This window comes from Peromyscus maniculatus, chromosome 10, assembly GCF_049852395.1.
Source record: "Peromyscus maniculatus bairdii isolate BWxNUB_F1_BW_parent chromosome 10, HU_Pman_BW_mat_3.1, whole genome shotgun sequence".
Lineage (NCBI taxonomy): Eukaryota > Metazoa > Chordata > Mammalia > Rodentia > Cricetidae > Peromyscus > Peromyscus maniculatus.
In genome coordinates, this window is record NC_134861.1 from 38,700,691 (window position 1) to 38,712,675 (window position 11,985).

General features: G+C 42.5%; 1 protein-coding gene across 16 annotated transcripts in view; it reads right to left on the reverse strand.

Moving 5' to 3' along the window:
- Positions 1-9,518, reverse strand: part of Bod1l1 (biorientation of chromosomes in cell division 1 like 1) — a 55,369-nt gene extending 45,851 nt beyond the window's left edge. For 8 of the 16 annotated variants that reach the window (XM_076546204.1, XM_076546200.1, XM_076546202.1 and 5 more), the window contains exons 1-2: positions 9,155-9,518; positions 3,859-3,983 (exon numbers count right to left, since the gene is read on the reverse strand). In XM_076546204.1, coding sequence (XP_076402319.1) covers positions 3,859-3,983; positions 9,155-9,391 — 362 coding nt within the window. In that variant the 5' untranslated portion in view covers positions 9,392-9,518. The remainder of the gene's footprint in view (positions 1-3,858; positions 3,984-9,154) is intronic. The other 8 variants (XM_076546212.1, XM_076546208.1, XM_076546210.1 and 5 more) reach the window with 1 other exon arrangement.
- Positions 9,519-11,985: the final 2,467 nt, after the last annotated feature.

Sequence of the window (11,985 nt, forward strand, 5' to 3'; positions counted from 1 at the left end):
AGGAAAACAAAAATAAAACTCAAGATGTCTGGCTTTCTTTTTATTACCTTCCTGCTATAAAACAGGATGATTTAGTCATTCAAGAGGTAGGTTATGAATGCCTTCTACATAAAAGGCACCATGCTAGCCACCAGGCAGCTACAAACCAGACCTGAGCCCTGGACACTGGTTAAAGATACAGAGACAACTTAAATACAAGAGGCTAGGCATGAGTTCACACCATGTCCTGAGGGGAGAGAGAAGAGTAAGGGATTATTGGCTATGTCCAAGATAAGCTGGGACACTCCACTAAGAGAAGACATTTGAGCTGAATCTTGATTTGTACAGAAGAGGAAGGCAGGAAAGGGGCTCCACGTTAAAGAAACATCACAGAAGGTAGACAGGAGTGGCAAGGACAGAAGCAGCACTTCTGTAAAGTGACACCTGAGCACGACAGATTTAAGAACATGTTATTATTAAGAACACTAGAATGCACCAGGAGGAATCAAAGACCCAGGACAGCACTGGGAGACTGAGGCATTAGTCACCTCCTGCTTCTTGGCCTCCATCTTTAGGGATAGAATGGGCGAGGAGTTGGTCCTGAAACTGTCAAAGGCTGTTTCCGAGTGTACCTGCCTAAAGTGAGGGTGGACTGGATTTTCAATTCCTAAGGCACTTTGCTGCCATGTGGTACTATAATTCTATTTATGTGGGACATAAAGAAAAATGAGCTGACATGCAACAAAGTAGGTTACCTGCCTTTAAAGTTCCAAGATTAGAAAACAGAACACAAATCTTGAAAACAGTGCTGTATCTTAAAGGTGTCCTTTTTGTCCTCTCAAAGGTGACTTGCAAATGTAGTAGAAAGACTCATTAAAAAGGTCTGCTGTAAGGCATAGAAGTACAAAGGCACAAAATGAAAGAATAAAATCCACTGAACCTAAAAATACTGCTTCAGGTGCCTTCTCTGTTTGCCTATGTTTTGGCTTCTTGTCCTGTAAGCAAAATATTCCTAAATGTAGTCTTCCTTCCCACCGAGATCAGCTCTGATCTTACATAAAAATTTGGTCCAGAGGTACTGATCCACTGCTCTTTGTAGGCTCCCTGCCTTGGGGTATTCTCTAGCTGCTTCCTCAGACAGCAAAGTCTCAGCTCTAGGTCCATAGGTAAAGACAAATGCTGACAATAGGTATGTTTCTGGTTAAAGTTACTTTGCTGCAGGCCTGGTAGTGCATGTCTATAATACCAGCTACTTAGGAGGCTGAGGCAGGATAGTCACAAGCTTACTACCTGCCTGAGCAACAGGGAAAACTCAGGGTAAGAGTTCAAGACCAGCCCGGGTATTTGCAGAACTTTTCTCAAAATAAAAAGAAAATAAAAGAGGGCTGAAGTCAGGCATGGTGGTAGTTCCTGTAATCCTAGCACTCCAGTTCCAGGCCAGTCTAGGCTACATACAGACTTTGAGACCCATGACTACATACTGAGACCCTTTAAAAAGAAGTAACTCAGTGACAGAGTGCTTATTTTGATTTTATGAAAACCTGGATCCAACCCTTAGTACTGGAAAAAAAAAAAAAAAAAAAAGGAAATACATAAATCAAGTCAAGTCCTTCTCTTTTAAAATTCTGTCAAGATCATTACAGAAAGCTATCCAGCATTTTCAGATTCTGCATTGTAAATGAGTACATAAGCAGAATAAAAATTTCCTTCCTCCTGAATCAAAAGATAAGTGACTACGTTGATCCGTCTTAAGTTGCTACACAAATGGCAACTGCAATGTCTTAACCTTAGTCAATCAGCTGAGTATTTTCTCCAGTGTGTTTATGAAAACCTGCTTCAGATTAGTTATTTCTATAACTAGTCCATCCATACAGGATTCATTTTCATACAACTAAAGAATCCTTTTCTAAGCCAGATGTAATGATGCACGCTTTCAATCCTGGCACTCAGGAGGCAGAGGCAGGCAGATCTTTGTGAACTCGAGTCCAGCTAGGTCTACAGAGTGAGGTTGAGGATAGCCAGAGTTACATAGTGAGACCCTGTCTCAAAAAAAAAAAAAAAAAAAACCCACAAACAAAACAAAACAAATCCTTCTCTAGGGAAAAGGAAATCTTGAATATGTTACTATCACTAACATAACACTTTGCAAATGGGGCAAGCAAGATATTTCAGGGGTTAAAAGCACTTACTGTACAAGCCCAATGACCTGAGTTTAATCCCTGGATTCCAGAGTGGAAGGAGAGAACTTACTCCCAAAGTTTTTCTTTGAGCTCCATAACCAGAGGATAACAAGAGGAAAATTTACAGAAATCTCAGGAAGAGTAGCAGCTAAGTTATTCAGATTACAGCTGTTCTCCTTCTTAGTCTCTAGTCTAGAGGAAGCCAATACCAGTGTTCACCACTGCCATAATCATTGGCTTCCTTACCTTTTACCAGGCATGAAAATGTGGTAAAGATGTCTGTTATTAGTATTAGGATTGTAAATGATTGATTTTCACATTTCTCTTTCCTTTGCCTAGAATAAAATAAATGACAGCTTCCTCATCTTACAGATTTCGAACACCAAAGTATACATGAAACTCCAGAAAACCAGTCTTCTGCTTGAGACTCTTAGCATGGGACAATAAGATAGTGCAAGATTTGTAGCATCCTGTGGCCTAGATCAGCACAAAGGATGCCAGAGCCTTCTAAACAGATGGTAATGAAGCAATGCAATCATTTGTGAGAAGGGCAGCAGCTAGGAAGCGTTGAAAGAGAGTCCCGGATTATCAGCAGCACTGCATATAAATGTGATTCCCCCTGCCCCCACTCCAGCTCTCACTGCGGTGCTGGTGCTGCTGGTGCTGCTGGTGCTGCTCCGCTCACTGTTCTACTGAAGGCCTTTGTGGAAAGAAGGGGCCTTCTTGCCCTGCCACTCAATAGACTCCTTCTAGCATCTTCTTTTCAGGAAACAGCTTTGACTTTTTACCAACAGGTGGTATTAAGCAGCCTTCCGATGGCATCGTTTGATTTCACCTGGACTCTTTTACAGGTTCTCAAACAGCTTTTAAAACACAGACAACAAAGCTGGTGCTATTTCCTTTTCTTATGCACAGGGAGACACAGTCTAAGCTCCCAGGCTCCAGGTTTCTAGTATTACCAGGGGCTAAATGGACTTTTTAGTGAATTTTTATTTCTGGGGCTTAGAACTATCATACTACATAGGCTTGAGTTAGATTGCTCACCTGTTTAAAACCATATTTTATAAATGTTCTTGAGTATAAATATTTGTCAAAGCAGGAAGAATAGGCACTCTTTAAACAACTGGGATAGAAAGTCTTTTTGTCTTAGCAAATATTTATATTCAAAAACAAGTAAAAGATTGTAAATCAAGTTTGTCCTTTTTTAAAAGTAAATATTCCAGACTTTTTCAAATATTGCAGCTTTTATTCTTTGTTTCTTATGCTGATGCAAAAATGACCAGACAGATCAAACGTATTTTCTTTTGGCTACATACTATATATTTAGAAAATAAAACACCTTCAAACAAGCAAAATTTTTTTTTTTTTTTTTAAATTTCAGGGTTCTGTCATGTTCTGTTTGCTAAACAAAAAAACTGTTATGAGTATAACTCTTTAGGATATCATAGCATTTGCATCTATTAATATTTACATAGAGACTTTCCTTGGACAGATTTTCTTCAAGATATGCCACCACAAGAAAAGAGTTAAAATTTATAGGAGAAATATGAAATATGATGAGGCCATACTCCAAAATTATACTAGACCAAGGCACATCAGCCTTCCAAAACTGCCATGAGGAGAATGTACTTCTGTTTGTTTTCAGACAAAGTAAGTAGCAGCATGTTAAATTGAACCTGTGCACTCTACTCAGACTTACTTCAGAACTTGCTGTCGGATATTGTTTCTCAGTTGGTTCTTATTAAGGTGTGGACTCCATGTATGAGTTGCCAAGTGGTTTGCAACAAAGTTGTCAACTCTCTGCCTCAGATTCTGATAGGCAGGCTAAAAGGAAGAGAAAAAAAAAACCATAAATGCTAGAAACCTTTAATTCATACAATATTGATAACTGGTTCAATAATTTTAGTACATTTAATAGGCCTAAGGTTTCTTACAGTGTCGATGGAAAGTTTCTCAGTTATAACTTTCAAATACTGCCTATTTTGTCTAAGACAAGCTGTTTGGAAATAAAGTAAGATAGAGAAGACAATTTTTTTTTGTAGACAAAAGAGGAGAAACAAGACACAAATGTTAATGTTGAAGGATTGGAAACAAAGAGAGGCAGAGAAGCCCAAGAAAGAAGTCTTGAGTGAGAATGTGGCATTTGACCTGGAAAACTGGTTTCAAAGTTGCATGATGTAACTAGGGAGGAGACGGGCCTTCTTTGTGGCCAGAGCTAACAACTGAAGAAAGTAATAACGGGACTAGAAAACTGTAAGGCCTGAAGCATTGGGACCATATACTGGTAATCTTATTTAGTAGCTGACAGGGGCACAAGGGGCAACAGAAATGAAGACACAGACTGGGACCTGGTGCTGGCACAAGGAGGTTGGAGAGTGGGAATTCATTATACACATGAGCACAGGGATTCACTAGCTGAGCATAAACAGACACACGACTCACCTGGCAAAGTATGCAAGAACTAAAATAATGGAAGTCTGTCATGGTAAGATAGGAGGGGGCTGGAGAGATGGCTCAGAGGTTAAGAGCACTGGCTGCTCTTCCAGAGGTCCTGAGTTCAATTCCCAGCAACCACATGGTGGCTCACAACCATCTGTAATGAGATCTGGTGCCCTCTTCTGGCCTGCAGGGATACATGCTGTATACATATAAATAAATAAAAATTAAAAAAAAAAAAGAAAGAAAGAAACCCTGTCTCGAAAAACAAAAACAAAAAAACCAAAAAAAAAAACCAAACAAACAAACAAAAAAAACAAAAAACAACAACAACAAAAAAATTAAAAAAAAAAAAAGATAGGAGGTAAAAGTTATGGACTCAAGGGAAATTACTCAGGGACAGACCACTGAACTATAATCCAAATCTGATATAAAAGTAGTTCTCAAGCAGGAGTGATTTTAAACTCTCTTCCTGAAAGCAAGCATTTGGTAATGTCTAAAGCATTTTAGATCTTAACTGAGGAGGAGAAGGCAAGGATGCTATTGAATATTCTACACAGCTCAGGACAGACCCTACAAGAACTAATCAGCTCAAAAGGTGCACAGTGTCCAAGGCTTAGAACCCCTATCCCCGCATCCCCCCCAAAAAAGAAGGAAGAGGAGGAGGATGAAAATGAAATCAAGTCATTCCTATTCAAGTAATGGTTCTGAGGGCGGTGGTGGTGCACACCTCTAATCCCAGAACTTTGAAGGCAGAGGCAGGTGGATCTCTGAGTTCAAGGTTCTGGTCTACAGAACAAATTCCAGGGCACCTAGGACTACAAAGAGAAACCATCTCAAAAAAAGAAAAAAGAAAAAAAGGAAAGAAAGAAATGGTTCTGAGTTAGTGCCTCAGTCAGTCTCGTTACCTACTCATTCAGGGTTATCTTTCCTCTCTCTGTCTTTTTTTCCTTCAATATAGGTGGGTGACCTAGAATGATTTTAAGAAAGAGCACAGTATCACCCTGTGCCACTTCTTTCTATCTCCTTTAAAAGCATATATCCCAGCAACCAATTTTCATATACCCTCTCCCTCTACCTGTCCATGTGACAAAGCTCTCACCTTCAGAGTTCATCCTAACACAGGTCATCCTGACATCCAATGCAGGCTTATTATATAGCCATTCTTTCACAGTTCCTGCCATCTTCTATACATACCACCATCCAACAATTCTTGCAGGGCACTGTATTTTGCAAAAGCAGAAATTCTTATCTCCTTTGCAGTGTAGCCCTGCTCTTCTTGTCCACACTGCTTGGCAGGTAAGTAATTAAAACGCTGTCCTCCAATAACTAGATACCTACCTCGCAACAGACATGAAGATCCTAGCCTTATGAGATGCTCTTTTATCACTTCCAATTTCCAACTCTTGCTGTTGTCAACTTTCTCTTTCCCAAGGAAGTCGCCCAATTATTTATTTATGGCCTTCTCCACTTAGTCATGAAATTTTCAACATGAAAATTTCTTTCTCCCTAACATTTATAATGTATATTTCTTCTTTTAACAAGTGTTTATTAGAACTGAATATATTTAGCTTTTTAGTCCCCTCAAAATAAATTCAAATTTCAACTTCCCCAAGGAAAAAATTTCTTTTTTCTAAGTTTTTCCATTAGCAGAGCATGATAGTACATGTCTGTAATCTCAGCATTTGCAACACTGAGGCAGGAGGAGGGCAATTTCAAGGTCTACTTGGGCTACACACTGAGTTCAAGGCTACCCTGTGCTACATGGCAGATCCTGCCTTAAATTTAAAATCAACAAGTTCTTCTGCTAAGCAAAATCTGCAGATGCCACCAGAAGCTCCAGCATCAGAAGGTGTTCAGAAGCTATTTCTACTACTCTTCCCCCATGCTCCAAGGCACCTCATTTCCTGACATTCTTGCCTACCCAAGCCTAACTCACAGAGTATGTTAAATGTTCTAAAGTTAGGGTCATCAAAACATTCGTCCAAAGTAGATCATGAATTATCACCTCATCTGAAATATAAGTCAGATCATGACCCTTTGCTCAAACTCAATAATAACTTCTCAGTACTAGAAATCCCCCCAACAATTATGTTGAGATCCAAAATTTACTAGACTGTATAGGTCTAGTAGACATTGGTACATCTCATCCTCATGTAGATACACTGAGGTGGACACTCTGTTCTTGGACAGCACCTGGAAGCTTTCAAGTGTCTTGATTCTTACACATGTATGACTGACTGACTGTTAACAGCCTATACACTACATGTAAGACTTTTAGGTAGAAAGCAGGACAGTTTTTTGGGTTCAATTGTGAAGAATATCAGACTTCATGAGTGGCAGATGAGATTCAAGAGTTCCATTAAAGTGATAGTTCTTTGTATGAATTGGGATTATTATCTCTATGTTAGCCTACTCATCGTAATGTTATAAATGTTACATTCTTAAGTAGTATTCTTTTTCTTTTTACATATTAGAAAAAGATAGAAATGTGACTCAATTACAAATATTTTCAATTAACACCAATACAATTGTTATCTAAGGGAGAGGCAGGGAAGAGAGGGCTAGAAGGGAGGAGAAAGTCAAGGAGGGAAGGGAAGAGAGACTGAGTGATTATACAGTTTCAGTAACTAGGCCCTCCTGTGCCCACTCTCTGGGAAGAAGCAGTCATTTCAGTTCTGCTCCTCTCTAGCTTCAAGCTTCTCTTACCTAGAGAAGAATGTTCTGCGGTCCCTCAGCTCTCTATCCAGAGCATGAGGCTGAACCACATGAAACTGCCTATAGTCAACTACTGTGAACTACCAAACACAGCACTTTAATGTGTGGATTTAAAGAGAAGGGCCTAGTTTTCCTTAGACTGTCATACCAACTTTTCCTTTCCCCCAAGGAACATTTTAATAATCTACTTTTGAGAGTTTTGGCAGGGATACTACAGACACACAGTAGTAACAATTAATGGGGATGGGATAAATAAAAGGTTGAGTTGGAAAGACTGCACCTCCTTCATCAGTATATTAAAACTTAACTTTTATATGCAATATATACAATGACAACACAGACACTCAGGTTTCTGAGAACATCAAAGTGTAATGCCCACTTGCTGCTTGTAAACAACTAGCTTTATATGGGGAAATATTTACCTAATCATGCCTAATATTTTCTCATTAAAGTATTTTTTCAAAAAGCAATAGCAATGACTTTAAAATATGGCCATGATAGTCCCTAAGTAAAATAAGATTGTATTTCCTACACACACCCCAATAAACTTAAGTCCCTGTGAATAAAACCTCTAACACCTTAGAAAGGCTAAGGGAATGGGCCCAACACCAGAGTCCTTGAAGGAGAAGATATCCTTAGGTACTTAGGAGGAGTTTCTCTAGAGGAGATGGCAGAACAGTGTGCAGTCGACCTCAAAGCTGAGGATTTGCAGGTGCTATAAACAGCCGCATTTTAAGGGAACCAGGTTCTTCAGACCTGCCAGTCTGAAAAAAAAAACTTTCATCTTCATAGCTCCAATCAAATGGACCCACCCACTTCAAAGCAAAACCAAATACATACACTAAAGACCAAAGGAAAGCAGCAAGAAGCCCACACTAGGAACCAACACCTCTTCCTTCACCCGCTTCCAGACACACTCCCCCAGCTTCTCACCAACTTCACTTGACTGCTCCTTCCGGCATCCTCGGTTCACTCCGCTAAAGCACCTTTCCGGGACAGTGCCGGGTTCCTGCGTTCCCCTTCTTTTTGGATACGAAACCTTGTTGTTGACTCTTGCCTTACCGTGCTCACTCTCCTAACGCATCCCCCCCCCCCCCCGTTCTTCTTCCACTTCAGCACTTGCTGTCATGTCTCCTCCACGCTTTCCCCACGGAACGGCTCCATTCTCTCTACCTCCATCGCTCTCTGCCTCTTCTCATCTTAGCAAACTGCCTTGACCTCACTACTAAATCAGGCAGTCATTGCTAGAGATCAAACGACAGTCCTATCTCCCAACCCGCTTTTTTGTCTGCCCAGGTTTAGCCTCCCTACCTTTGCATGTTTACCCGCCCCCCAACATCCAGCAAAACACACTGCAAATCACTCCATGTCCACTTTACGACTTATGCAAACGCCAAACTTGTGGCTTTTACAACCGAAGAAACTTTAGGAGGGCAAAAACCAACTTGGGTGCAAAGTTAATAGAGCGATAAATCACGAGAAATAAGAATGAACAGTAAACCGAGTCCCGTTTTCCCTAGTGTTTCCAAACCAGTTTCCCTAGGAACAACGACTTGGTCTTGCTTACCACAGCCGTGTAATTGCAGAGGCCAAGCAGTGCCTGGCACATAGTAGGTATTCAAGAAAACACTAGCCCACGAAAGGAATACAAGGGCACGGGGATGAATGAACATTGCAAACCTTGCAGAGTGCATGGCACACCGCTACAGGTCAGGAAAAAGGAAGCGGCTGCAAAAGGAGCCCCGTGAGCCAGACAGTCGCGAGGGTCCGGTCTGGGGAAGCCGCCCCTCCGAGCACGCGGGACCTCGCTCCCCGCTTCCCGCGCCGCCCCAGCCCCGCACCTTGGTGTCCACGTCCGCCAAGCAGTCCCTGCGGAACTGGTCGAAGAGCCCCTGGCTCTTGAGGTGGTTCACGATCATGGCAACGAGCTGCGGGTCCCCGGCGCCCGCACCCGCGCCGCCCGGCCCGCTCGCTCCGGGGCCAGCCCCGGGGCCCGGCGGCGGCGGTGGAGGCTGTGGCTGCGGCGGCGGCGGCGGCGGTGCAGGCGGCGGCGGCTGCGGCTGCGGGTTGGTGGCCATGGCGGCCCGGGCCGTGGAGCGCGCGAGCCCAGGCGGGCAGGCGCTCCGGGGGAGGCGACTACACAGGTCCCGCCGCCTGAGGGAAGCCAACGGGATGTTGTTACGGAACCAGCGGATCTAGAGCAACCCCGGAAGTGAAAAGGAACTGAGGGAAAGGAGGAAAAGGCGGTGACAGCGGCCACTGTGGGCTGGCTACGGGGGCCGCCGTGGTCCAATTCCCGCCGCCTGGAGGCGCGAGCGCCCTCGCGAGGCTGAGCCGGGCTGGAAGTGGCTGTGGCGGCGTCCGCCGCTGGGAGGCAGGGCAGCTGAGCGCTGGGTGGGAGCCGAGCGCTGGGTGGGGGCTTAAGCGCCTTCAGGGTCTGCTCCGAGTAGACAGGAGGAGGGAGGGGTTGCCCTAGTTTTACCTGTGTGGCTGCCGGCCCCACCGCACTTGCTCCTTTTTCTCCGGGTGGTGGAAACCCGTAGGCATTTATAGTGCGAACCGTTCGTGGGACTGCGAGAGAACTCTCGGGAGTCTAGGATTCTAGAAGGATAACCTCAGGGTCTTCGCTTTTCTGTTCCACCCACCCATCGCATTTTCCCTTTGACATCCCTTTCTACTCCTCTGGTGTTGTTGCCTCTCTTGCACTGACCTAGCGGCCTCCCATTAACTGTCTCTTAAGACAGAATTTTAGCTATGAGGGTTTTGCTGCTCCATATGGTAATAGTGGGTGAAGCTTATGTAGCATTGTGTCTCAGGTATGGCATGTACTCACGATAAGGGGTTTAGTCCTTGGAAGACACTTAAGACTAGGTCTCTGTATATTCTGGCATTTTTTGTCAACTTGACACAAGCTAGAGTTATCTGTGAGGAGGACACCTCAGTTGAGAAAAGTGCCCCCATAAGATCTGGCTGTAGGCAAGCCTATGGGGTGTTTTCTTAAATATGATTGATGTAGGAGGGCCCCAGTCAGTTGTGTGTAGGGGGGTATCCTTGGGCTGGTGGTCTTGGGTTCTATAAGGAAGCAGACTGATTGCAAACAAGCCAGTAAGCAGCACTCCCCCATGGCTTTTGCATCAGCTCCTGCCTCCAGATTCTTGCCCTGTGAGTTCCTATCCTGACTTCCTTTGATGATGATGATGAACGATGATGTGGAAGTGCAAGTGAAATAACCCCACCCCCCACCAAGTTGCTTTTGGACATGGCGTTTCATCACAGCAATAGTAACCCTAACTAGGACACTCTAATTTCAATTTGCACATCAGGAAACGATGTAAATAATACAATGTTATACAGCCATGTTATTGCCTGTTCTGGGGCCGAGTCTTTAAAGCTGTTCTTAAAATTGTTCTTAAAGTTGAGCAGTGATGGACCATGCCTTTAATCTCAGCACTTGGGAGGCAGAGGCAGGCAGATCTCTGAGTTTGAGGCCAGCCTGGCCTACAGAGTGAGTTCCAGGAGAGCCAGGGCTACACAAAGAAACCCTGCCTAAAAAACAAAACAAAACAAAACAAAAAAAAAAGATCAGTCCAGTTTAAATCGATATAAAGTATAATTTTATTTCTTTCTTTTTCCTTTCCTTTTCTTTTTTGTCTTGAAAGTAGGTTTAGCCATGTAGGTTTAGCTGGCTTTGAACTCACTGTGTGGATCCACTTGGCTCTACCTCCTGAGTGCTACGACTAAGGACGTGTACTACCACTTTCAAAATAAATTTTGGTAACAAAATGAGATTATAACTTGTATTTCCTTAGTGTACCAACAGTGCAATCCAATATGTTGTTAGGTGTATGTTGTCAAGTGTGTCTATAATATGAAAAGACTTAGTGATTATTTGGTATATATATTTATCATCCATGAAACTGAAAAACTTGCCAGGTAATGGTGGTGCATGCCTTTAATCCTAGCACTCCGGAGGCAGAGGCAGGTGGATCTCTGTGACTTTGAGGTCAGCCTGGGCTACAGAGTGAGTTCCAGGAAAGGTGCAAAGCTACACAGAGAAACCTGTCTCCAAAACAAAACAACAAACAAACAAAACAAAACCTGAAAAACTTAACAAATTTAATTAGGCACAATGACTAATCTTTAAAGATTAATTTAAAAAAAGGTATTTGCTGCTAAAAAGAATTTGTTTAGTGGCTAATAAATAATATTATTTATATAATACATAAAAGATCCTAAGCCTTTTCCAAAATGTTTGAAGGTATGAATTGATTATAATTTAGATAATTCACAATTGATATCCTAAAATATGTGGTGGTTGGCTTGTTGAAGAAATCTAACAAGCAGCAGGTTTGTATACGGGAGTTCCAGTTATACTGATTGCACACACTAGATACAATGTAGCTTGAGCAATGGCATAGCCTTGAAAAACCTCCCGGATACATTGAAAAGGATCCAGGTCACTGATCTGTATTGTTGGCCTCTTTCAAAAGCATTTTTCTTTCTGTTTGAGGACAGATTCTAGGGATGAATATTGCAATTACCTGGAGAAAAGGGAAGGGGCACGTTAACAGTTTTTACTTTCAGAAATCTTTTTAAAGTAGTGTTTCTTGCCAGTGACCTCTTTTGCTTTGTTTGCTCTGGATTGTTTCCTTAGAAATGATAATACAATTTT